Below are 27,068 nucleotides of genomic sequence, written 5' to 3' on the forward strand. Positions count from 1 at the left end.
CCATTTTCTTTCCCAACAGAGACGGTTCTGAACTGGTGCCGGTCTGCGTCTCCAGAGCTGGACTCTGCGATGCTTCTCCTCACAGAACACAGATGCCGTGTGGAGGCCGGGGGGAGCACTGGTAGGATATTCACCTAACCAAAACATGTCCCCCCTCCCTCCTCCTGCAGCAGACGCTGGGGCGTCCTGATGACCTTGACCAAAGTCAGCGGCGCTGCAGGTAAAGCCGCTGCAGGACAGTGACTTGTGCGCTCCGGAGTTCACTGCAGAGTTTAATCTAACAGGGAGGAAGCATTCTTTCCTTCATCAAACCTTGTTTCAGTGCTGCTTCACCTGCAGTAAAATCAGCTGTTCTTGTTTTATTGAAACCCAAAATGATCAATTTATCAGCTAAACAGAGTTAGGACAGCTACATTTGTGTATTAAATAAGTCGGCTGGGTCTGTTAGGATAAATGATCTGAATTGTTAATAAAATACTTGATTTTAATGTTAAAACTCTTGGATAATTTATCAAAAAACAATCATGCATATGGGGCCTCAGGGATCATTTGATAATTCCTCGATAAAGAAAGAATTTTCTTTAAAAGCCTTAGATATCTGTTAAAGTTTCCTTGTTTATTTTCTGAGTTTTGTTTGAATTTCTGTTTCCAAAGAAGCGTTTTTTGTTTTTTCTGGAGAAAATTTTGTTTTTTTAACTTGTTTTTTTTTTCTTTTTCATGTTTTTTAGTGTCTTCACAAAAAAACACTCACGCTTTTTGTATCTGGTCCTTTAATTCCCAGGCTTTTGAGAGAGAAGGAGAGCCGAAGGGGGGCAAAGGGTATTTGTGTGTGTGTGTGTGTGTGTGTGTGTGTGTGTGTGTGTGGGTGCGTGTGTGTGCGTGTGTGTGTGTGTGTGTGTGTGTGTGTGGTGGTGGTGATGGCGGGGGGGAGGGGGGCAGATGAGATAGAGGGTTTAAGATTCGGCCCATCCATCCTTCAGTCCTCCCAGACCTGAAGTTGGCCGGAGGACAAAGTCATCATTGTTGGTCTTCTGACGAAGGCTCATCCTCTTCTTCTTCAGTCAAGGTAAGAATATCAGTTGGAGGATTTTCACAGCTCTGCTCTGTTCACCTGGTTATTTAAGGAGGAAATGGTTAGGAAAGGAAAAAAGTCCACGCTTTGCACTTGCTTTTAGGGTTAGTTCACACAAAGGGACTGTGGAATTCCATCTGCGTGTTTTAGCACTTTGCAGTTATTATTTAGAACTTTTCCCCATCATGTGAAAACAGACTTTATCGTAAAAATAAAATGGCTTTTGTTTTGAGCATGCAGTTTTTCCCCTCAAAATCGTTAAAGAAAGCCTTTTAAAATAAAAAGGCGATAGGTTTCATGTCTCGTTGTCGGTCAGTAAATCACCTGCAGAGATCAGCTGCACACAAGAACAAATACAGAATGATAAAACATTTAACAACCGGATTCATTCTGAATTTAAATTGAGAGATTTGATTGCAAATCTGTGACTAAATGGTCTAAATTGGAGTCTTTTCCCCTTAAACATTGCTTTTAAATGTGCAATTAAGATGGTGATTACGTTCCCACAAATGAATTCATGACTGAACAATAATGGGAGGTTTTTTTTCAACTCACACAAATATGGAGGAAAGACATTTGTGTCTTTTACCAGGTACTTTTTCACCTAACATTTGTCCTCAGATTTATTTTTTAGTTAGCATTATCATTCATAATTCACATTTAATTATTAATTATTGAGCTGTGCACAACCGCCTCATTGATCTGACAAGATGTTAGTTTTTTAAAGCCTAAACTTATGCAAATAAAAAGCTTTAATATGAAATTCTGAGCCCTCTGTTCCCGCAAGGCCCGCTTTATAACTGTCAAACCCAGAATGATGCATAAACACTGAGGTGAGAAGCCCAACTATTAGACAAATCCTGATTTTGTTAATCAAAATACTTCAGATTTGAAAGTGTAAAAGTTTTTTATGCTTTAAAAATGTACATTTTGTCTTTGATTCCTTAAAATAACAAGGAAACATGACGGTGAGGAGTTGAGTTTTTAGTTTTTCACCGGAGAGGAAGATGCTTGAAAGGCTGCAGAAAAATGAGACTTTTTCAATCCTCTTTACAGTCAAATGTCGTTAGATGACATAACCAATAAAAAGTCTTCATCAACATTTTATTTTCGCTCCACTGCTGCTCTTCAGGGATTCTGTGAAGATGATGATGGAGGGAGGCGGCTGCCGTCTGGTACATCCATGCACTGCAGCTAATTTAACACCTCATGACCTGCTTACTGTTCTCCTTCTCCCCCCGCATGAACGTGCAGATGGAAATCCTTTTTCTCATTTGACTGTTTTTGTTTTGCTCTGCGGCAGATGCAGTGTAGCTGCAGCTCTCCACCCGGACACTTTCCATCCCCTTGCTGGAGCAGAAGTAAGATGATGCTTTTGAGTGGGAGAGCTTCCGTGTCTCTGTAAAAATCTGCGTTTATCGGCAGTGACGACAGAGAATGAATAGTAAAAATCCGAGCCGTCATAACCGCAGTGCAGTCTGGATGCCTTGGTGGATAATCACCGGTCCATGTGGGCTCGTTCAGGAGCAAACAAACTCCTACTTTACAGCTCAGGTCTGCAGTTTCAGCACGGAAAAAGACAAAACCTTCTTGGGTAAAAGTTTGGCGAAACGTTAAACGTCATTTTGGTCACTAATTTTTACAAATGGAAGTTTGCAAGTATTAGTCATTTTTTTGATTAAACTAACCGTGAAGTGTTTCATTAAAAGGAAAAACATGAAAGACGACAAAAAGAAAAGTCTGATCATGTTTGCGTCACAGCTTTCTGTTCTGTTTTCAAGTCGAAAAGACGAAGAACGTGGAAGGTGATGTGGATGATGGAAGCAGTACAGAGATGACTATAAGGTCAAAGGTCAATTAAACTTGATTAGTCAAAGTGATAGGATTTTCAGGCTAAAGGAAGTTTTGCTTTTCCTTAATCCTTTATAAACACAAAGGATGTGTGACATAAAGCTTTAACGTCTCATTTTTTCAATTTTGTTGTTATTCCAAAATAAATAAACTAAATAATTTATTTATTTATTTTTTAAACATAAACATATATTAATAAATAAATTAAATATATTGGGCGGCAGTGGCCCAGGCGGTTGAGCAGGTCGTCCAATGATTGAAGGGTCGGTGGTTCAATCCCCACTCCCCCCAGTCAACTGTCGTTGAGTCCTTGGGCAAGACACCCCACCCTCCCTGCCTCCAGTGTGGCTCCACTGGTGTGTGAATGTGTGTGAATGATCCTGGTGATGGTCAGAGGGGCCGTAGGCGCCAACTGGCAGCCACACCTCTGTCAGTCTGCCCCAGGACAGCTGTGGTACATCAGTAGCTACCATCACCAAGTATGAATGAGGAGTGAATGGACGATGTAAGAATTGTGAACGTCTGGAAAAGCACAGAGAAATCTAATCCATTATTTATAACTTTTTGGGAGCTAATAGTACTTTTTTACTTTTGACTTAACTTGGTTATGTGATACAAAAACATATTTTTGTTCTTCCGGAAAAAACAAAAAAGGTTTATTGCAATCATCCGGTCATTTTGTTTGTCTTTATGGTTTTTTAGATGTTTCGTTACGGTTCCCTTTTATTCTCTCAAAGCCTCTAACTTTCTGTTTAATTTCACTTCCTGTCTTTTAGGAAGATGGTTTAGTTGCTTCTTGTCATTTTGACGAACATTTCCTTGCAGCATTTCTGCTCTATATTTTTACAAAAAAATATTCATTTAGAGTGTGTAAAGTTTGTCCAAAACGTCGTGAAAATCAAACATCTTTCTTTGAAAATATTGAACATCATTTTAGGATTTTTTATCATTTAATACATTTATGAGTAATTCAGTACAATCATGATTTTCATTTCACAGATTTATATAGGAGAAATCATAAAAAACAGCGTTGTGCTGAACTGTGATACATTACAAAGTGTTATTGAAATTCAAGTCATTCCTCACTTTACAGTATTACTGTTTTAGAATTGTTATGCATCACATGACTCCTGTATTCAATTCAAATGATTTCTTTAACATGTTTGCAGGAGCTAATTATATAATAATATCAAAGCTAGTTTTACGTTCAGATGAGCTGCAGTAATGATTTCCACAGGCAGGACAGTTGGAGGACCAACACTCGCTTTTGGTTCATTTAATCCATAAAAACGTAGAAAAGATTATTTAAAAAAAGAAGAACATGAACCTGAGGTCAAAGAAATACTAAACCAAAAAATACTACATAGACAGACAGACTCAAGAACCAGCTACAAAACCAAAGAACTAACTCTGGACCAGAAGACGACCCCCCCTCTGCCAGCCAACGTGCACAGACGGTGAGCTGGTGGAGACGGTCACGTCTTCTAAAGACCTGGCAGTGGTGTTTGGAATGAGAACACCACCCTGCTCCACAAAAAGGATGGAGGCTGGCATCTTTTCCCGTCTCCACCGAGCTCCTCGGTGTGTTTCATCAAACAGTCATTGAAAGGGTTCTGCTGGACGCGGTGGTGTGCTGGTACAAGCCAGAGAAACCTGACCATCAGGAGGACTGAAGCTGGCCTCAGTGGAGGAGGAGCTGAACAATCATGGACAATGTGACCCCCCCTCTGCATGAGGCCTTCAGTGACTTTTATCCTGACGCTGCCCCACCACAGACTTAGAGAGTCTTTTGGCCCACGAGCCATCAGACTGCACAAAACTCTGAGTTAAGAGCTTTTACTTTATTTTTGGATTAGACTGAAGTTCTGGGAAACTTGATTTTAGATAAATGTTCTTATTTGCTTCTATCTTTTATTCAATTTATTGCAGTGACATGCGGTGAGGTTAATGGCTGGTGAGGCACTGACGTCATCAGTCAGATTTACAAACATATGAACCATACTGAGTAACTTATTCACCATTTGATTGACAACAGTTAACGTGTTTTGTTTAAAATATAATTTCAACGTGTTTTTTTTTTCATATACAAACTGCAGCATAGAAAAAGCACAAACGTTATTATCGTCTTACCTTTACTTGTAAATAAAGTCCATACGCCGCTCCTTCTGAAGAAAATGACTTGCCGCTTGCTGTCACTTATTCTGATGTTTTTTAGCGTCATAATCTCAGGGCTCACCGGCGCCCCCTAACATGAGGCACGAGAACTGCTGGCCTCACCCAGCGGCTTTTTCGCCGGCGTTTAGCGCTCAGCACAAGAAACACGTCCCTCACATACAGTTATTTATAAAAACAAACACTGTACATCATATACATCTCCTAAATTATGTAAACTCAGCTCATATAGTACAAGTGATTGAACCGACATACAGAGAGACAGCAGTACCGTCTGACTGCATAGGTATTGCGCAATCCAAGGTGAGACTCAGCGGGCTGGTGCCTCATCGCACGTCACTTCTTAGTATCTGAACGGCAAATGCGGAAATTCAGCAATTTTGAAAAGAAAAACCCCCAAAAATGGTAAATTTAAATGGAAAATGACTGCAGAGCACAAATTACTGATTAAATATAATAATTGAATTTATTTTTTCTCTTTTCTTCCCATAATGACAGGTGAGGCACAGCCTCACCTGCCTCTCCTGACTGCACGTCACTGGTTTATTGTGTTTTCAGTTGTTTTTCAAATGTTTGTGTTATTTAGGTGTTGGCAGCTGGCCACTGGAAATTTCCTTCAGGATTAATAAAAAGTCTATCCATCTATGATAATATATTATAGTATGGAAACAAAACAAGATTTTTAGACAGTAAATTGAGTTTTGTAATGATTGTTTCACTTCAGATTTCAGATTTGATGACAAACATTTAGAAAACGTTTTTTTATTTTTATTTTTTTAGGGTTTTATTGTCATTTTTGCTTAAACATAGTAACGATTGTTGCTGATGTGAAGAATAGAATAGAATAGAATAGAATAGAATAGAATAGAATAGAATAGAATAGAATAGAATAGAATTGAATTGAATTGAATTGAATAGAATTGAATAGAATTGAATAGAATTGAGTAGAATTGTATAGAATTGAATAGAATTGAATAGAATTGAATAGAATAGGTGTATTATCACTGTATTATTGTCACACGTGCATTAACATTTAAAATGCTCACTGGTCAGTGCCTCATTCATTCTGTTTTAAAAACATAATAAAATATAATTTATACCTAAGAGTTTAAATGTAATAATAAAAAATGTAATGAGCAATAATCCTAAAAGGGTTCAGATCTGCTCACATTTACTTTGACCGTGGATTCAGCTGAAGGGCTTCTTAACGGGCGGCACGGTGGTGCAGCGGTTTCGCCCTGGTTCAAATCCCAGCTGAGACCCTTCCATGTGGAGTTTGCATGTTCTCTCTGTGCACGTGTGGGTTTCCATAGAGTTCTCTAAACGGTCCCCAGCTGAGTGTGTATGTGTGCGTGTGTGTGTGTGTGCATGTGTGTGTGTGTTTTGGGTGTGTGTGGATGTGTGGCCCTGCAACAGGCTGGTGGCCTGTTAGGGGGGGACCCTCGCTCTTAACGGAAAAAACCTACATGTAAAATGAACACATTGAGAATCGTTTTAAAAACTCCAAAACAGCAGAGAAACCTGCAGGAGTTTGAGTTCCCATTGTTCAGTCTGAGCTGAAGCCAGGCAGGATTCATCTGTGATCAGCATCTTTGGTTTGGGAATTCTTTGGAAAGTCTAAATCAGATTGTTGTCCAGATTTCTCCAAAAATATCATCATTCCCTGAAAACTCAATATTCCCTCCATTCTCCTTTTTTAAACTTTGTCTCACAGGAAAACTGACTGTGTTTATAGTTACTCACACACAAAAGCAGTGCAACACCACAGCCACGCACAACTGTTGAAAGTAAAAAACACACAAGAAAAGTTACATTCTGTCATGTCTGCCATGTGTGACATTTCCTGTCATGCCTTTGTGAGTCCGTGTTGTGTAACTGTTGGGATTGTTTTGTTGTTTTACTTGAACAAAAGAGCTCTACAGTAACATCTAGTGACATAAAAAGCTACTTGCAGCCAAATGTTTTTCCCTGAAGGCCTTTGGGTTCACGACCTGTTCTCCTCCCCCAGCAGTGCTGTTTCCAGACTGGGCCTACAAACCCGCCTGGTCCCCCGGCTCCAGGCAGGTGCAGCTGTGGCACTTCCTGCTGGAGCTGCTCGGTCGCGGTGAGGGCGGCGCCATCGGCTGGGGAGGGGAATGGGGGGAGTTTGTGATCAGGGACCCCGAGAAGCTGGCCAGGTTGTGGGGGGAGAGGAAAGGCAAACCGCATATGAACTATGACAAACTCAGCCGGGCCCTCAGGTACCAACCAGGAGCAGGTGCACAGATGCAGCGCACGCCAAACAGGAAGTGGTCAACATTGAGCTTCTCCTTGCAGGTATTACTACAACAAACGCATCCTGCACAAGACTAAAGGGAAAAGGTTCACCTACAGGTTCAACTTCAGCAAACTCATCCTAGTCAACTACCCAGGATACCCGGCACCGCTCTTCCATCAGGTCACCTCCATGCTTTCTCACTTCTCTTGAAAGGGTTTCAGATGCTGAAGGAAGGGTAGAGACTTTTCAAAAACCAAGTCTCACATCTGAGTTTGAAACGACCAAACTTCCTCTCTGACTGCAGATAAATTTGTCTGACTTGACGACCATCATCCAGCACAGAAAACAACTCTATGACTCTACATCTTAATGTCAATGAGACATTTTAGTAACATCAATAGGACACTCAGGAGCTGCAGTTACATGGACAAAAGTGATCAGAATAAAAATGCGTCATGTAAACACGCCGTTCAGAATAATCTGCCCTGATCACACCCCTTTAGATCAAAGTTTCCTTCCGATTGAGATAGTTCGGTTATGCCGATTGTTGATCCGATCGTGGTGCAGGTAAACGGTTTATACGATTGTGGGTCATGACTGCCCTGGCTGTTATGTCACTCATAGATGGTGTGGCGCTCCAGATGAGGCTTTGGAGCGCAACACAGAACCAGCCGGCTGCTCCGCGTAAGCAAATGATGTCTGTGGTCACCGGGCTGAGCACAGGGGGGGCAGTGGAGCGGGGGGTGGGGGGCAGGAGGTAACCGGGCTAGTGGAGTGGTGGGTGACGGAGATGGTGGATATTAAGAACGTGAAAGTAGGCGGAGCGTCTGATGCTATTTATGTGGGCGCTGTCACGGATGACACCCAGACATTGTGTAAGGCAGAGGTCAGGGGTCAGCAACCGTTAACACTAAAAGAAGCGTTTGGTCCAGTTTCTTACTGACCAGAACCCAGCGAGAGCCACAGAGTCCCGGCAGGTCCGTCCTCTTTGCCTGAGGGACGTGCATCCTTCACTTCAAAGAAGATTTTTCTAAATCTGAAGCAGACTTCAACCTCAGGACGTCCTAAGATGCTCAAACAGGAAGTTCCAGCGTTCAGCTTCCTGCTTGTGTTCTTTCCTTTAAACCTGAGCTGTTGTAAACAGACTTTTCAGAAATAATTCTGAGGTCGTTTAGATTTCAACAGAAGGCAGTAAGGAGTTTCTGTGCTGGCCATCAGCTTGAAAGCGACGGCTATTCAACGCTGGCATCGGCGCTCAGCATTTATCCAGCATCTCTGGCTGTTTTGATCAAATAAAAAAAGTCACACAACAGATTGACAACAAGCCGTTGAGCGTCAACACCCTGAGAAACATTATTTTGAAACTGTACCTTAAAATAGACACAGAATTTCACAAAGCAGTGAGTCGCTCAGCATTCTCAGCTGAAAGAGATTTTTTTCTGCTCACATTTTAAATGAATATTTTGTAACCCATCATACTTTTTTTCATTCTTTAACTTCTCTTCTCAACAGTTCTGCAGTGGTTTAAATCCCTTTTAGAGAGCAGCGTTTCTTTCAGAATGTTGTTTCTGTGCATTTTCCTCATGTCTCCATCATATGCTTGACATTTAGAGCCAGTTTTTTTTTGCTGACATTGAAGGCATCAGACGTCCTCAGAGCTTTACCGGACAGTTCCAGGATCTGATCAGTGTGTGGATCTGATCACAGTGTGTGGATCTGATCAGTGTGTGGATCTGATCACAGTGTGTGGATCTGATCACAGTGTGTGGATCTGATCAGTGTGTGGATCTGATCAGTGTGTGCATCTGATCACAGTGTGTGGATCTGATCAGTGTGTGGATCTGATCAGTGTGTGGATCTGATCAGTGTGTGGATCTGATCAGTGTGTGGATCTGATCACAGTGTGTGGATCTGATCAGTGTGTGGATCTGATCACAGTGTGTGGATCTGATCAGTGTGTGGATCTGATCACAGTGTGTGGATCTGATCAGTGTGTGGATCTGATCACAGTGTGTGGATCTGATCAGTGTGTGGATCTGATCACAGTGTGTGGATCTGATCACAGTGTGTGGATCTGATCAGTGTGTGGATCTGATCACAGTGTGTGGATCTGATCAGTGTGTGGATCTGATCAGTGTGTGGATCTGATCAGTGTGTGGATCTGATCAGTGTGTGGATCTGATCACAGTGTGTGGATCTGATCACAGTGTGTGGATCTGATCAGTGTGTGGATCTGATCACAGTGTGTGGATCTGATCAGTGTGTGGATCTGATCACAGTGTGTGGATCTGATCAGTGTGTGGATCTGATCACAGTGTGTGGATCTGATCACAGTGTGTGGATCTGATCACAGTGTGTGGATCTGATCAGTGTGTGGATCTGATCAGTGTGTGGATCTGATCACAGTGTGTGGATCTGATCACAGTGTGTGGATCTGATCACAGTGTGTGGATCTGATCAGTGTGTGGATCTGATCAGTGTGTGGATCTGATCAGTGTGTGGATCTGATCAGTGTGTGGATCTGATCACAGTGTGTGGATCTGATCAGTGTGTGGATCTGATCACAGTGTGTGGATCTGATCAGTGTGTGGATCTGATCACAGTGTGTGGATCTGATCAGTGTGTGGATCTGATCACAGTGTGTGGATCTGATCACAGTGTGTGGATCTGATCAGTGTGTGGATCTGATCAGTGTGTGGATCTGATCAGTGTGTGGATCTGATCAGTGTGTGGATCTGATCACAGTGTGTGGATCTGATCAGTGTGTGGATCTGATCAGTGTGTGGATCTGATCACAGTGTGTGGATCTGATCAGTGTGTGGATCTGAATGTTTTTCATTTCCTCCTCCAGCTGGTCCACGGCGCCCTGCTTCCCTTCCCTTTCATCCCGGCTGAGAGCAGCCTTCCTCTCTGTGGAGGGTCAGCAGAGGACCGAGGTAAGACTACCCCCCCCCCCCCCCCCCAGCAGCAGACACAGCTTCCAGTCAACGCAGTTCACCTAAATTCATTCTTCACTTTTATTTTTCACCCAATGCAGATGGAATGTTGTGTGATTGATCTGAAAAAGTCCAATCTCTTGTGTCTCTCTCTCTTGTGTCAAAAATGATTGAAAATGTACAGTTTTCTTGAATTAATAGGAAGAAATGTCTTTGAATGACGTTTCAAAAGCATCAGTCCAGTTCACAAATGCAGCATTTATTATATTTGGATACTTTTCTTTCATAGTAATCCAAACATGTACACTGGTAAAATGTCGTTTTCAAATTAAAATAATACAGAAAATAAATTATATTTATCTTGTTATGTGTAAACCAATGGGGTGTGTTGAGTTTTTATTATTTGTTGTTCATTTTAATAACAGTGTAATAATTTGAAATGACTCATTTTAAAAACAAAATGGAAAAACTATCTTCGTACAAGTTGGCCAAACCTTAATAAATCCTTATAAAATCTAAAACTAACACTTGTTATGAGAACATAAATCTGATTTTTTGTCTCCAAATCAATAACAATGACTGCTAGTCTAGCTTTATTGAATTTCAAAACTACATCCTTAAAATTAAACATAAAATTACAGTGAAGTTTGAGGAGTTTTGTTTTTTTGTCCTAAATCATGTTTTTTTGTAGTCAAGAATCTGGAGCAAAAGGATTTGGACTCGTATTCGTATTAATTTCCTCATTTCTAGATCCTAACTGTAATTGATGCAAAAAATATTGACTGTGATCATTTTGAGAAAAGCTTGGAAATGTGTAGACTAGCAAAGAGAAGTTAAAACATCCTCCAACTTTGACAAATATTATGAATGTCCATAAAAAACAGGTTTTACATGTTTGCCAGTGTGAGTGCTGCCTCTTTAAATTCCTTACATTAAACAGGTTTTTAATCATTAAGAAGAAGGAGATGCTGTGCATTTATGGGATTCTGTTTAGCCTAAATCTGTGCACATAGAGCCCTTTATGTTCACCAGAAATATCATAAATGTGGAAGCTGGACTGACAGGGAAGCTGTTGTCAATGCAGTAAGAAATAATTGAGTTTCAAAGTGGTACTTATTCACATTTGTGTCACTTTTCTGCCTTGTTTGTGGTTCAGAACCGCCCATACATATGGAAAGTACAATGTTTTCTTTTGGTTTCTGCTTCTATAACTAAATGTTATTCATACTAAAACAGAAGAGCGGTGGCAAGAAGTGATACGAAAGACTAAAATAACCTGAAACTACAGACGTTACTGTTGTCTTTCTTTGATTAGAATACATTTAAATCACCAGCTGACTGTGTCGTCAAGATGAATAGCAGAAGGGAGAATAGAGACCTGTTTTATGACGTTTCTATGACTTTAAATCAACTCAAAATAAACTGGACTTTTCAAGAATTTTAAAGGCTGAGCATAAACGTAGGAAATCTATCTTTGTTTTCTAATTTTTTAATCAATTATCCATTAAAACACTTCCTGTGTCAGTTGTTGCCTTAAGAATCACTTATTTTACTCTGACTGAGCTATTTTTTGATCTGCTTTGTGAAAAAAGAGATTCAACATAATTATCGTCTCTGCCTCCCCCTGACACCTCTGTGGTAGCTGGCAGCTTCTTTTAGGGGTGCAATGAACAATTGCCCTTTGAGCTATTGATTTTTTCCCCCCCATTCTGCCCTCTTACAGCTGTCCAGCCTCTGCCTCACCCCTTCTTACTCCCGTGCCCCCTTCCCAAACCGATCGCAGCTCCTCGAGCCCTCCACGGCACGTTTCCCTTCATCTCCTCGTCTGCGCGCCCAGGGGTCAGCCGGGATGAGCCACGGGAATCGAACTTTATTGCTAACTTGTGGCCTCCGAGGGGCGCTACAGGGTGGGACGTGAGCCCCCACATCCAGCAGGGCCTGTCTGGAGCAGATAAGCTGACGGAAAATCAGAGGGAAGATCAGAGAGTGGAAAAGGAGAAAGAATAAGAAGGAGTTATGGAACTGGACATCTTTCAAACTTATGTTTTTTTTTATTCTTCTTCTTCTGTGTTTGTGATTGCAAATGTACAATCTTTGTAGCTATTTATTCAGTTGAAAGATTCTCCATTTTATTCATACATGCATAGGCAGGTTGTGTATTTGTGTGCTTGTTTGGGTGTTTGGGTGGGCCAAATAAAACTGCACACTCAGCTTACACTATCCAACTATTTTGTCTGATAATTCACCGCCCTTGTTTAAATGTCGTGAACATGACAGGAGCTGCATAAATGATGCAGGAATTTCTTTTTATCGTCTCTGATCATCTCTGCCTGCTGCATGCAGTTACATCTCCGGGACACCAGAGGGCAGTAAGAATTTATATGGTAAAGTTTTTCCTTAGAGCATTTGCCGGGAAAAGCTGAACAAAAAAAGACATCTCACTCTGATTTTCTTTCTTTAAAATAAATTCTTTATACTTTAAAAATAAATGTTTGCTTCCTACAATATTATTCAGTATCCTACACCATCACATGTATTCTCTTTTTTAAAATACTTTTTTTTAGCTGCTAATATTTTATAAACTATTTTAGTGACCTTTTTGTGTCAACAATCCCGTGTCGGATAGTGTGACACGCGCACAAAGTGTATAATTTTTGTCAAATTTACGAATTTGATGTATTTAAGAATTTGTTCTGTTACAGTAATGGGAGCCTGTTTTATTGATGATTTAATGTAATTCTTTAAATTAGATCATTTACACAACGAAAAATCTGAATAATGTGTATGTGGAGGAGTAATACCTCTTCATATTTTGTTGATCTTTGATTAAAATGTGATTTTGGCGCCGAATATTCCAAGTGAGTTTTGTGATTCTGTAGCGCGGGAGTTTGTGTGTTTTTGTGTGGATTTAGGGTTTGTCCACACCTTAACTTGTAGTTTTTGTTCATCGTGAAGTTCAAGTGAAAGAATTTCTGAGAGACAACATGCAGCGAAGCATTGCGTAAGTAAACAAGCAAATGGTCTGCTTCTGTTGAACTCCGTGAACTACTTCTAGGCGTGTTTATGTTTCTGCTCTCGGCTGAGAACCAACATGTTTTAAGATAAAAATGTGCTTGAATGAAGTTTGTGAAACAGTTTGGTATTTCTTATTGAACGCGCTTCCTTATTGAGCTAGCATGCTTTACTAACTTTAAGCTAGCCCTAGCATGATTATCCTTTGCAGGAAATACTTTGAATGTGTTATTAGTTCTGCCTTTTGGCTTATAAACGAACGTTTGTCGTTATAAAAAAAACTACTATCCTGTAGCGTTTATCGTGTGTTAATCGGGACTATCTTGATTACGCCAGAGAAGCTGTACATTTTTTTTGGCTAACGTTTACATGGACGTCACACTCAGTAGCATTTGTTGCAGCTCTTAGCCGTTTCTCTGGTAAGTGACGTCATCCATTTATAACATGTTTACTATTTTCCCCTATTAGATCATTTTTCCAGCCAAAGAGCAAAGATAAGGACATTCAGAAGAAGGCGATCGACGAGCCAGTGAAAAAGTAAGTTTTCCTATGAAATAACATGATGACGTCATTTCTCTTCTGCTATGAATACATTTGAAAAATGAAAATGTTTCCATGTAGTAAAGCAAACTAAACAAAGCATGGGAAATGATTACATTGTTATCATGAGAAGAAAACAGAGCAAACTAAAATAGTGTCATTTATTTTGAAGAATAAAAGTTTTGTAAATTAATGTATTTTTATTGAGGCTACTTTAATCAAATTAGCATCTTCTGCTTTATCCTGACTCCACTTGCTGATCTTTTTAATCTAATCTAATCTAATATAATCTAATATCTATTTGTGTTTCACTTGCATGGAAATGCGCCAAAGTCATTCCATGACCAAAACTTAAATAACTATCGTCCCATTTCAGTGATCAACAATGATTCTAAAGTTTTTCAAAGAACTATTTTTACTCATTTATCCAACGTTCTTGCTTCAAATGACCTCCTTTCTCCACCAGTCAGGATTCAGAAAACACTTTAACACAACTAGTGCTCTTATGAGATTTACCAATAACGTTTATTCACACTATGGTAATAACCTGTGCACAGCCACCATCTTCTTGGACCTCTCTAAATCATTGGACTTGGTTGATCATTACCGTCTTTTGGATAAATCCGTCTTTCTTATTCATCTCTTCTTTGGTTTGAATCTCATCTTCACTGCTGCCGTCAGTGTGTGTCAATTAGTATGGAAGCATTTGTGTAGCATAACTAAAAATAAAAGTCTATACAAGAAATGCTTTTTCATTTTCAAAATGAAGCTGCATTTGTTGACTCAAAATTAAAAAGAAATCTGCCAAGCTACTTTTTCTTCTTCAACACTGCTTATTCTGTCACTTAATTAAAATGATAATAAATTTGACATTTCATTTTCAAAAAGTTCTCTGGTAAAATTCATTTAGAAATGTATAATTTGACAATTAAAATGGATTCACAGAAATGCTTTTTCATTTTACTAAATGCAGCTGCATCAAATGACTCAAAATGAAAATAAAAAATCAATCCTTCAAAATGCTTTTTCATTTCTACTTAAAAACCGCTCATTCTGTGTCATAATTAAAACTAAAATGCAAAGAGAGGATTGCATTTTCATTTTCACATCCACCCTGCAAACATTGTCATATTATTCATTTCCAGTCAGCATTTCCAGGGGGGAGGCGGGGCGATGGTGTCAGTGCTGTCTCTGTCTGTCCTCTTTCAGAGTTTGGAGTTCCTCCACGGTAATGTTTTTAGCACATATTAGCCTAATGCTAACCCGTCTTCCAGGTCCCTGCAACCAAGAAAAAAGCACTGACTGCACAGATTTAAAAATATGAGCGAGCAACAGGCCCTTAATAATAATCATAACTGTAATAAAAGCACATTTAGAAGATCGTCTCCTGCAGCTTCCCACTATTTTTGCTGTTGAATGACAGCTGCAGCCCCATGAACAGCTCTAGTAGATTTCACCAGGCTAAACTTTTGGTGTTTGCTGGTTGAACCAACACGCACTGACGTCATCGCCCCGCCTCCCCCCTGGAAATGCTAAGACAAATTGAATAATGTGACAATGTTCGCAGGGTGGATGTGAAAATGAAAATGCAATCCTCTCTTTGCATTTTAGTTTTAATTATGACACAGAATGAGCGGTTTTTAAGTAGAAATGAAAAAGCATTTTGAAGGATTGATTTTTCATTTTGAGTCAACAAATGCAGCTTTATTTTGAAAATGAAAAAGCATTTCTGGATCTGACTTTTATTCTTAGTGATGATGAAGTGAGTTCCAGGTAAAGCTGTGTGTATAACAGGTTACTTGCTTCTGCTGTTTGCAGATAGAATCTGTGCAATGAGGCGTTTTAGCCAGTGCCGTGGGGTTAAAATCCCACCTCACTGTTCACTGTCTTAACCTCCATCCAAATACAAAAAAATAAGAGGAGCATCCTTAACTTTAGGAGGAAGTTTACTTTAACCTTTAGGAGTACAATTGGCTGTTTTGGTCTATTTTTAACCTTTACATATCCACCTTGTTAGCCTTCTCTTTTGTTGGGATCATTTTCTCAGTACAACCTTACCTGTGTGACTTTTTGTTGTTGCTGTTCTATTGTAGAATTTTTTTAACCGACTTCACCTAAAATCACAGACAAAACCCGATTTATACTATGAAAGTCACAAAGGTTTATTGAATCTTCCTTTTTTCTTTACTTAAAGTGGAGAAATTTGTAGTCTAACTAAAAAAAACACATGTAGAAATGTTGCTGACATTAACGTTTAATGCAAACTTTTCCCAATCAAATGCAGTAAATGTCTCAGGTGTTTTGGTGCTGATGTTCCTCAAACGGCTTTTAAAATAAAACAAAGACATCTACCATCCAAGTTTAGTCTTCATCATTAGTCTGGAGGTAAAAGGAGTAAAACCCCATCTGGTATGCGATTGGAAGCCTCTTGTGTAAAAATCTGTTGACCTGGACGGTCACAGCGTCCTGAAATGCTCAGAAATTCCCTTTTAAAACGGATCATGTGATATAGTCACTCTGGAGTGTTTGTTCCCTTTAAAGCTGGACATGTGATGCATATAGCCCACAGTGTTCACACTCTACAAGCAGGGAGGGACTTCTGCTTTTTCTACTGCTTAGTAGCGCGTGTCCACCTCCTATAGTATTAAGAGGCCTGGTGTGAAATGTTGAAGCGGGGCAAATCTCGCTGATCTTCCTCCAGACTTTTTCTTTTACAGTGAAAAACTTTGTGTCATAATTCCAGCCGGGCACAAATCACAAATATGAATTCCTCCTCCAAGATCAATTTCAAATGGTTGGTACTTCCATGAATTCCAGGGACACCGTGCATACGTCACTATCATATCAGAGTCTCTGATTGGTCAAGGTTTGACATGGTTTACCTTGCAACACGCCTTCATTGGCTGCAGGTTTTGTGCGTAGAGCCCAGAAACAGTCGCTTTGCTTGAACGTGAGAGTTTTGATCGCAGAAGCCCAAAGCCCGTCTTGTGCGCGTTTACAGAGACTCACAGGGTTAAAGCAGAGTTTGTGGTGGACAGCTCAGTAACTGCTGTGTAGGTTTCACTGACAGATCTCAGTGGATCAGAGAAATTTAACTGTCAGAAAAATCTGGACAGAGATGAGGATGTTGAGCTTCTCTCCTCTGCTTTGATGGTAAGTCTTCATTGTTTCTGCACTTCATAATCTTTAGAGGCGGCCTTAAAACTGACTTAAATTGACTTGATGTAATGATCTCCTCATCGCCGCTCTGACCTATTTTTTATTACCCCAGCACGGATTTTTAATGGATTTTTATGACTCTGCTATTGACCCTGAACCTTTTCTACCACCATAATTTGGCATTCTGCAGCTCTGCTTTTCCAACAGCTCCCCATAAATCCAGCTCGCTGCGGCTGCAGCGTCTCAACCTTGCATCTGTTTTTTTCATTTTTGTATTTTTAGAATTGCCAAAAGCCCCCTCAAGGTGCAGAATGGTGTGCAGGAAGTGGATTCCCCCATCAAGAAGAGTGGCAAACGCTGCCGTCAGATCGTAGACAGCGATGAAGACGAGGCCCCGCTAGTGAAGGAGCAAGCAGAGGAGCAAGGAGGAAGGAAAGCTCCTGCAAAAACAGAAAAGGTGAAGGGAACGTCTCCTCTGTGCTCCTTAAAGGTCTGCCAGGAATTAAAACTGACTGCAGAAGACTGCATCCCTATGTGGCGTCACGTGGTTGGTTAAGACACTAGAGTGGACTCTGAATCACTCGATTGAATACTTTTGTCAATAAGCCTCACGGTGAAAAAGCCTAGAGCTTTGGCTGTCGTTCAGCCACCTGTTGTTTTGATAAACAGTCCTGTTGATCTCCTCCCTGGCTTTGTTTGTGACGTGCTGACACTTCTTCATTATTTACTCTGCCAGTGAGGAGACTGTGATGGATCTGCGGCGTTTGTCACCGGGGCCCGCCTCCCTGCTTCTTTATGTGCAGCGAGGTGCAATCACACGCCGGGCTCTGCCAGAGATAAATGCAGGTCACAAACCAAACCGTTGTCTCCGTCTGTAATTAATCGCTCGCTCGTCTTTTGTGTTTAATAGTCGCTCTGCCAAATGTTCAACAAGGTCGCTTGCTCTTCTGTGGCTCTCCAAAAAACGCTCAAGTCCGACTCACCGGCGTCTGACCTCAGATGAGGTTGATAAATACACTAAAGATCATCAGGGTTGATATGAACGGCGCCTCCTCTGTGTCATTAAGCAAATTGGAGTTTGGATTTATTGCAGGTTTGACATTTTCATCAACAAAATTGAACACAGATGAATTTGCTTTTGCTTAATTCAACTTTTTAGCATCAGAAAACGATTAGAACCACTTCCTGTAACAACCATATTTGGGAATGTTGATGAAGCATTGCTGTGATGGAGGCATTGGTGACAGTTTAGTGGAGTTCTTCTATTTCAAAGATATCTTAATGTTTTTATCCTAGATGGGCTCCAGGTTTCCTGCAGTTGAGGATGGCTTAAACTTCAGCATCTCAGTCTTTGACTTTGAGTCGACTTAAACAGTAGCCAAACTCACTGAGCTAGAGCCGCGCTAGTTAGCCACACCTTTTTCACCTCGGAAATCCTAGAACACGCAAGGGATAATGCTCTTCAAGTTGTCTATTATCAGAACTTAATGGACAATGCTGTTTTCAAATAATTTAAGCACCATAAATGCTTGTTTTGTTTGCTTCTAAAGTTAACAGTAGAACGTTCACGTTTGACATTGCTTACAGTCACATTTCTTTCTCCTGCTGGTGTTCTATGAACACTTGCATATCTCCTGCAGACCACATAAGGAGCCAGTACTCGTCTCTTACTATCGACTAGAGTGTGGCGTGAGGGCACCGTACGGCGGCATCACCCACAGGTGCATGCAACTAATCTTACAAATACTTCACTTCATTACGTCTCTTTAGGTGACAGTACGAGCCTCAATGAACTGAAAAACACACCTGCTCCCCTTAATGCAGCCCCTCCACGGGCCGTACTACCCAAGAACCCGCAGCACCTGTACTGGAGCATGAAACGAAGCCTTTAGATCCAAAAGAGCGATGGAGGTGAACTGAGTTTCTATCAGCTCACACTTTATGCTACATTCACTCTCTGTTTCTTCTGGGAGTGACTCCATGATTGAGGTTTCTTCACTGTATCTCTTGGATCACCTTTGGTGCTGGTCGGCTGTGGGGCAGCGGTAGAACCTCTGATTGGAGGATTGCAGGCTTGGTTCCCACCCTGCCTGTCCATGTGTCTGAGTGTCCTTGAGCAAGATGCCGAACCCCACATTTCTCTGGTTGTTAAAGGTTGGCCCCAGTGTTGAGCAGCGGAGCTGCCACCAGTGTGTCAATGTGTGTGTGTGTGTGTGTGTGTGTGTGTGTGTGTGTGTGCATGGGACTGTGACTGTAAAGCGCTTTGGGCCTTCTAAGACGGTAGTAAAGCGCTATATACAAATTTCCATTTCCCATGTTGTCCTGCTTTTGATAGAATGTGGAACTCCGTATCCAACTGCTCCTCTGTGGACAAAATTTCCTGAGCTATTTTGTTTTTCTTTGCAAGTTCTGTTCTCTCGAGATTGTTTTAACACATTCTGAAAGCTGAGGGGTGTTAATTAACACGCTCCAAGTTTATATTTCTTTTTAGGGCGGAATCGGACAGATCTTTGGATCAGCAGCTGTTTGTTGTCTGATTTGTCTCCGGTGACGTTCACAGCAGCTGAAGTGCTATTTTACAACATAATGTGCTCAGTATGGAGTAACGATCACGAGAAACGGGATAAATCATTGCTGGATTGTGCCTCTTCTTTGTGTCTTGTAGAAGGACGATGTGTTCAAGGCAGTTCCCACCCCTCTGTCCCCACCACCTGCTCCAACCACACCCTCAACCCCTGCTACTCCAGCTACTCCCGCCTCTTCGGCTTCACCGGGAACGCCCAGCACCTCGGACTCCACCTCACCGTCGGGAATCAGCAAACGCAAGACTGGTCAGTGTCTGATCTAGTTTGACCGGTTCTATGCTTTCCCTGTTTGGGCTGATGGTCCATTCTTCTGTTTGAATAGGAGATGAACAGTGACTTTACACATCCATATAACAGAAACCAAGGAACTATTAAATTCACATCATCCTTTTTAATGTTTTTTAGATTCACCCAACTGTAAAAAAGTTGTAGCATTTTGAGAAATTTGACACCAACAGAGTTAAAAAAAAGACATTTTCTTGCTCTGAGCTGTTTTTCTGATGCCTGGTTGGCAGAAGCCCAATGATAATGTCACTGTGAGGGGACTCGGGTAATAAAACCTGCAGAAAGTTCATTTACTCAGAATCTTTTTGGAGCTGATTTTGTTTCATCTGTCGACTCCGTGCTCTTTTGTCAACAAATCTCAAACAGAATCACAGTTTCTCAGTGATGCAGTCTGCTGAGTCGTCCTCCTGGAGCTCATGTCCCTTCACCTCTGCAAGGATGCGTAAAATGAAAACAAAGACATTCCAGCTGCTTTGTCTTTGCGGCGAGCCGTTTCTGCTGAAGCAGCAGAGGGTGGGAGGCTGCCCTCACACCGCAGCTGCCGTTTCCCTCCTTTCAGTGGACTTTCAAAGTAACCTGAACACACGTGCCCCCCCCCTCGTTTATGACTGCAAATCAGGTGGTTTGAGCATTTCAGTCACACAGGAAGAGACGGCAAAAGAGCAGCTTTCTTCGCTGTTAGCTCGTTCTTAAGATGCATGCATCTCCACTCAGCATGGAGACAAAGCTTTGAAGAAGACCTTTGTGCTTCTAGTTTTTTCCTCATCACAGGAGTATTGCACAGGCTTAAAGAGACAAAACACGCTAAAGAGCTTTTGAAATCAACTGCTTTGTTTTCATTTGCAAAGCACCTTCCATCTCCTCTTTTTAAAGCTCCTTGTTTCATCCTCCCATTCTCCTCTGCTTTTCCACTGTGTCGCCACAATTAGAGGTGTGCTGCGAGGAAAGCATCACATTAAAGTAAAAACCCCGATTTAACGAGAGGTTGCAGTCTTAATGTGTCGGGTTAATGCTTTCATTATGAAATCTGGAGGAGAAACAAGAGTTGTGTTTGCTGGAAGCACTACGGAGGCGGTCCTGGACCCACAACCGCCGCTGCCCTCAATAAGAATGGCTGCAAACAATGAGTGCAAATTACACTGGAACCGTTAGCTGCTCGGCTGCGTGATGGCTTTCAGCTTTAAATGAGCAGTTTCATTAACAAAGTACACATCTGTGATTCCAGTCTTCGTCCGTAACTTTGCTGAAAAAGGCCACTTGTCCTGTTTTCATTCCTCTTTATTCTCCTCCCTCTTTTAATGGAATGCTTCTCCTGATGCTTGCAGCGAGGAAGATGTTTCCCAAGAGGAGGCTGGAGGAGGGCAGAAGTGAGAAAGCAGAGGGGCAGTCTGCAGAGGAGACGGGTCAGCAGCACAAACGGCCTCGCGTGGAGAGCAGCACCAGCAGTGCAGGTATGAATTCACCTCTGATAGCAGGCGTCTCCTCAGGCCTGATGCTCTGTTAGAGCGGCTAAATCGACATCCTCCTTCATTTGATGCAGAATTTAAGGCCTCAACACTAAATCACTTTTGCAAAAATGCTGAAATCCATGTTTTTTAGATCTTTGAAAGACTTGCAGTATTTTTCATTGTTCAAGCGGGTTAAAAGTCAAAGGGGGCGGAGACTTTTTCTTTTTAATCACTTTGTTTAAACATGCATGTGCCCATAGCAACACTAATATGATAGTGACAGGCAAACTCCACACAGAAAAGTTTGCAGAGAAATGGAGTTGAGGGTTTCGTCTCCATAGCAACCATTTTATTTTTGGTTGTCTGGGGGTGACAAACAGGTCTATGCAAGTGTTAGTAAAAACCTTGGAAAGTTTTTCTGTTAACTATGCTCACATTTCTATTGTATGTTATACCGTTTTGTTCAGCCTAAGCCAGGGATCCATGTATTCAATTTTCACAATGATTTGGTTCAAAAATGTGCAAGCAGTAAAGTAAAGCCGTTTTGTGAGCTCGCTCCACGAATGTTACACTTTTGAAAAACTAAATGGTGTGTACTTGTATAACGCTTTTCTACCTACAAGGCCGTAAGGGCTTTACAGTCACACACACTGATGGCAGCCGAGCACTGGCGCCAACCTTCCACCAAAAGGCAAGGTGGGGTTCAGTGTCTTGCCCAAGGACACTTCGACACATGGGTGTGCAAGGCGGGATTTAAACCTGCAATCTACCGCTGCATCATGGCCACCCTAAGAACTAGTGGTTTTAGAAAAATACTTAGGATGGGTACCGAACAAAAACTCTGTGCCATGTTGCTGTCAGTATCATAGAAAAACGCGGATTGTGGTGCTTTGTAGCAGCTCAGATAAGAACGAGTGAAGCACTGCAGCTGCACAACGGCTAACGCATGTAGCACCAGGCAAATGCTGTCGGCAATGTCGGCTAAAGTTCTGCAGAACCTCACAGCAATGGATTCTAGTTTAGCGACCTGATGGATCAGAGTGATGTGTACAACGCTCTGAAACAAGGGCAACGTGATGGCGATGACTGTTACCATTTCACTTCTGCGTGTGAGAACGCGGGGCTACAGCTCTGCAGTGCAGACTGATGTGTCAACAAAGCATCTTTGCCACAGTAAAGCAACATTCTTTCACCCTGTCATGCTGCCTCATCATCACACTGTATTGTTTCTGGAAAGAATTTGTATTTTTGTTTTCCCCTTTATTTTTTAAGGAACCATTTAGGCTCCTGACCCATTTAAAAGTTCTGGAGAAGATACATTAAGCCAGTGGTGGCGAAGACGCGACTCTGGGCCAATAAGCATGCGGCTCATTACATTGTGGCGACCTGGGGGTTAGCCCCGCCTTCAGCACCTAAGACTCATGGGAAGTGGGGAATCTTGGGTTTAAAGTTCCTCACCATGAATTGTGAGCAGAAGTGAGGTCCATGCTGTTTGGCTGTTTGGGATGTGTTCAAATTAGAGGTAAGATCTTAAGCCCGAGCCCGAGTCAGAACCCGACAATCTTAATGACAATCATTACGTTCGGGTCGGTTCGGGCCGGGCTTCTCTCTCGCTGACTTTTTTAATAAATATATTGAAATGGCTGCAAAGAAGGTCCTTAGGCGGGCGGTTGTCAAACAGCTCTTTATTAATCCTGTATGTCAGAACGGTTACCGCACGAACCGAAAGGCACAGCCAGCTTCTTCTTACTCAGAGAGAGAACGTTCACCGAACGCACACACACCCACACACACACACACAGGTAGACCCCGCCCCCTCTATCCCACCAGTCACCAGCCCACCGTTGATTGACACACACTGTGGTCCAGCAACTGGCAGAAAGAGGGGGGCGCCGGCCACCCGCAGCTCTGCGCACGTGTCATGAATGTAATCTTCCCTCCGCAAGCCCGCATCTATTTTGTTTAGGTATCCCTGATATGGAGCAGCAAGAAGTCAAGGATAAACTTAAGACAGGGGAACTGAAAAGGCAAACATGCACCACCGCGGCTGCAGAATTTCTCCGCGTAATGAAGCGAGTGCGCATCGAGATCTCTCTTTCACTCTCTTTGTCAGGCCTCTTATTCTGTGTTCCAGCGTTATTTCGTTGTGCAAATGCATTTATCATGATCATAAAAATATGTAAACATTTTAACCTTAAGAAATCTTGTGTTTCCTTCTGCCACAAATACTATGGGACAAACTGAAATTTTGGGTTTGCTTCAGGCTCGGGCCTGCAAATCTAGTTAATTGGTGGGGTTCGGACCGGGTTCGGCTTTAATGCCCGCGGGCCTGAGTCGGGTCGGGCTGGATTTTTAAGGCCCGATCTTACCTCTAGTTCAAATATATGGGCGTTGATGCCGGAGAGGAGAATATGTCATGTGCTCCTCTGCTTCCTTCTCTCTCTCTGAGAATGTTTACAGACGTGCTGTGTATGGGGCACGGACAGTTCTCCAATCCAACTAATTATCAGCTCGGCTCTGCCCTCCCTGCTACAGAGACGAACCAGCTGGGTCGTTACGATCTATATTGTCCTTCATTTCATAGTTTTTTCCCTCTTAAACCACGCTCAAATCCATCAGAGGGTATTAAAAATAAATAAAAATAAAAGTAATTTGGCAGTGTGTGTGTCTGATGCTGCTCCTGACCGCCAATCATTTGTGCGGGTTACGCCCAATGCCGGAAAAAATAAGTAAATATTTATATGTGTGCTGACTGTTACCCTCATGGTCAAAACGGCTCAATTCAGAGTATAAACAAATTTAAAAGGGATTGGATGAATTCAGACTCATCAGAACAACTTTTAGTGTGATACACATTGCTTCTCACTGTTTGCCTGACAATCTAAATGTCATAAACACTTAGAAAGATAAAGTTTGAATGAAGTAAAAGTGCAGGACTTCCATTAATTCTGCCTGTAGTTGCTTTGGCCCGCCCCCTCTAAATCCTGGCCAATGAGTGAAGAGGTCTTTAGTCACATGGTTTTGTTTACAAGCTTTAGTTCAGAACAGGGGGGTATTCCAGAAAGCAGGTTATGCTAGTTACCACGGTAAGTTTGAGGCTAAGGAAGTTGATAACCTCAGTTTTCGGTTCCAAAAACAGAGGTATGTTTCAGGGTATGTCAAGTTGCCATAGCAACTCATGCTCTGAACATAACCTGGTCTGGAGCAGGTTTAGTTGAAGGTTAGTTTGTTGTCAGAGAAGTGAAGCAGCATGGCGTGTCCATTTGAAGATGATTTAGTGGATGAAGAATCTCAGATAATACTTTTTCCACCATGAGAGGGTGATAAGACCACATATGGATGTTGGAAAAATAAACTTTTTACTTTGATCTAACTTAATCATTTGCTTCAGTTAAGATAAAGTTAACATTTTTTTAGTTAAGTTAGCTTAAAAATAACACGTAGTTTTCAGACAGGTATTTTACTTTCATTCAAATTAATTCAATTAATCATTAATTCAACTTGTAGGTGTAACTTTGGTGCTGCTGTTAGATCGGCACCGCAAGGGATTGTGGGATACCATTCCCTTTGCCTGTCTGGACGGATTTGGGTTTAAGTGTGGCTTTTTTTTGACCAAATGTGTTTAGTTGTTTAGCTGTTTTACTGTGTTTTGCTGTGTTTTGCCGAGTTATTTTGTCCTACTATGCTTACGTCTCTGCATCATGAGTCAGAGGGAGGGAGAGGATGATGAGTTTATATAGCACCCCTAGTGCTCAGCAATGTTATAACAATGTTGGAAAATTGACAGTAAAAGACTGTTGGCTGTGAATAATCGTTTGCTTTCTTTTTATTGTTATGAAAATGAGAATATCTGCCGGCTCAAATTTAGACATATGAGAGTTCAAGAATTACAATAAATTAAGATGAAAAAACTATGAATTGAATTGGAGTAATATGACATTTAGTTAGATAAATTTGTAAATTTGAGTTGTATTAACAATTATTGAGTTTTATAGACGTAAGAAATTAGGTTGAATAAATTTAACTCAATTAATTGTTACCAATAGAAGTAATTCATTTAAGTTGGCAAAACTGGATAAGTTATAAATATACATGCGTCACATGAAAATAGAAATGAGATTGAAACTTCTGCGTTTACTTTGTCTGTTCTTTTTCTCCAAGCAGAAACTTTCTTTTGCTGATGAGCCTTGTTACTTTTTTGATGGGCGTATAATCTTCATACGCCGCCATTTTAACTCCGTCTCAGTCACTGGAGTATAGCGCTCTCTTTTTTTTTTAACGACGCGTTTCCATGGTGACTCCGGAAATCGGCGATCCATTGAGTATGTCTTTATGTACTTGCTGTGCACGTGCATTAACCCAGGGTTACCAAGTGGAGCGTAATTACGCCAACTCATATCCGGTCTTTTGGAACCGACATACCCAGAGTAAGCAAGTTCAGGCGGATTTCAGCCAGAGTTCAGGCTTAAAGTCAGGCTAGTTTAAACATGCTTCCTGGAATTACCCCCCTGGAAAGTCGCCTTGACAACAGTCTAAATACAGACCAAACATAAGGTTCAAGACTGGATCTGGACTAGATCTGGACTAGAGGTGTGACGGTGTGGGATTTTTGATCACTGCAGTGATGAACCAGCAGGCGGTTAACCGCAGACCAAGTCTTCTGCGTTCTAAAATTGAAATTTAGTTTTTGAGAGAGTTCTGTCTTTTGTCACATTTATTTATGTAGATGACTTTCTGGAATGCAGGCAGGCCCGTCAAGGATCTCAGCTAACGGTCCTTTTCTGTAAACTCTGCTCTGGAATCCAGATCCTGCAAGAAAACGTCCACCTTTACGGATGAATAACTGTAGAATTCATTTGAACACCTGTGCAGATGTCACTGCAGAATAAACAAGTATAAAGCAGCTGCAAATCCTTGATGGTTTTACACGTCTTGTGCTTCGAGGTTCAGCTTAGAACAAAAACACCTCATTAATGTGTGAAACATGAAGGGATTTTCAGCTTATGCAGCTAAATGGCACTTTGCACGACCAGTGCAGAAGCTGTGGGACTTCAGCAAGGACCATTAGGTTGAAGGGACACACTTGAGTAGATTATTTTGGCTAATCTACGCCGTACCTCAGAACCTGAATAGAGAAGCAGAGGACTCCAGGCTGAAATAATCTTTTAGCTCCTTGCAAAATGCCCCGGGCAGTTTAAATGCTGCTTTCTATTGGTTCAAATCCGGCTTTGATGTGATAAAATTTGCTCTGCAGCTTTAACATCACGCTGGGGGGGGAAAAAAACAGTAAAACTCAGTCAGCAAGATGTATAAGACATTATACCCGCCTGGTGTTTTTGCGTCACCAAATTTAACCGGTTTGTTTGATTACAATCAAAAGAGTGGATACACTTTTTTTTTCTTTCTTGTCAAAGCTTTGCTGGCTTTGACAAAGCTGTCGGGTCTCTCGCTGACCGCACTGATTGATCAGTGAATCTCCTTCATTATTATGATGTGTGATGTCTTCACTGGGTCTGGATCACGACCTCGTCTGTCTGTGGAGACGGCTGCAGGTTTGTCAATAAGATTTCCTTCTCCAGCCCGTCTGTGTCTGCTGAACAGAATGCCTCAAAATAACACTGTTGGCATTTATTGAAGGAGGCTGTTTTGAAAAGCGGCTTCAAACGGGGGCGCACACACACACACACACAAACACGCACAAACACTTGCACCAAGTCAACCTGCTGGTATTTATCTCCTCTCTCCCCATGC

The 27,068-nt window shown here is 41.6% G+C and overlaps 2 protein-coding genes across 2 annotated transcripts in view; both read left to right on the forward strand.

The window, feature by feature from the left end:
• The first annotated feature begins 945 nt into the window (after nucleotides 1-945).
• On the forward strand, nucleotides 946-12,435 carry LOC101167236 (uncharacterized). The gene is made up of 6 exons (XM_078934211.1): nucleotides 946-1,066; nucleotides 2,376-2,433; nucleotides 7,104-7,335; nucleotides 7,412-7,532; nucleotides 10,204-10,288; nucleotides 12,012-12,435. The coding sequence occupies exons 2-6, from the start codon at nucleotides 2,376-2,378 to the stop codon at nucleotides 12,293-12,295; spliced, it is 780 nt and encodes a 259-aa protein (XP_078790337.1). The 5' UTR covers nucleotides 946-1,066; the 3' UTR covers nucleotides 12,296-12,435.
• A 660-nt stretch (nucleotides 12,436-13,095) lies between these two features.
• The window catches only part of lig1 (ligase I, DNA, ATP-dependent), a 74,417-nt gene continuing 60,444 nt past the window's right edge, over nucleotides 13,096-27,068 (forward strand). The window contains exons 1-5 of the mRNA XM_023964901.2: nucleotides 13,096-13,289; nucleotides 13,769-13,837; nucleotides 17,282-17,456; nucleotides 19,665-19,830; nucleotides 21,195-21,320. Of these exons, the coding sequence (XP_023820669.1) occupies nucleotides 13,273-13,289; nucleotides 13,769-13,837; nucleotides 17,282-17,456; nucleotides 19,665-19,830; nucleotides 21,195-21,320 (553 nt within the window). The 5' untranslated portion in view covers nucleotides 13,096-13,272. The remainder of the gene's footprint in view (nucleotides 13,290-13,768; nucleotides 13,838-17,281; nucleotides 17,457-19,664; nucleotides 19,831-21,194; nucleotides 21,321-27,068) is intronic.

The sequence above is a fragment of the Oryzias latipes genome, chromosome 17 (assembly GCF_053564925.1).
Source record: "Oryzias latipes strain Hd-rR chromosome 17, Olatipes_Hd-rR_3.1".
Taxonomy (NCBI): Eukaryota; Metazoa; Chordata; class Actinopteri; order Beloniformes; family Adrianichthyidae; genus Oryzias; species Oryzias latipes.

Bases quoted from the DNA above. Each gene is read 5' to 3' on its own strand.
- LOC101167236 (XM_078934211.1), top strand. From the start codon at position 2,376: ATGCAGTGTAGCTGCAGCTCTCCACCCGGACACTTTCCATCCCCTTGC. The intron at 7,533-10,203 runs GTCACCTCCATG...TTCCTCCTCCAG, and splicing joins CGGCACCGCTCTTCCATCAG to CTGGTCCACGGCGCCCTGCT. The intron at 10,289-12,011 runs GTAAGACTACCC...GCCCTCTTACAG, and splicing joins AGGGTCAGCAGAGGACCGAG to CTGTCCAGCCTCTGCCTCAC.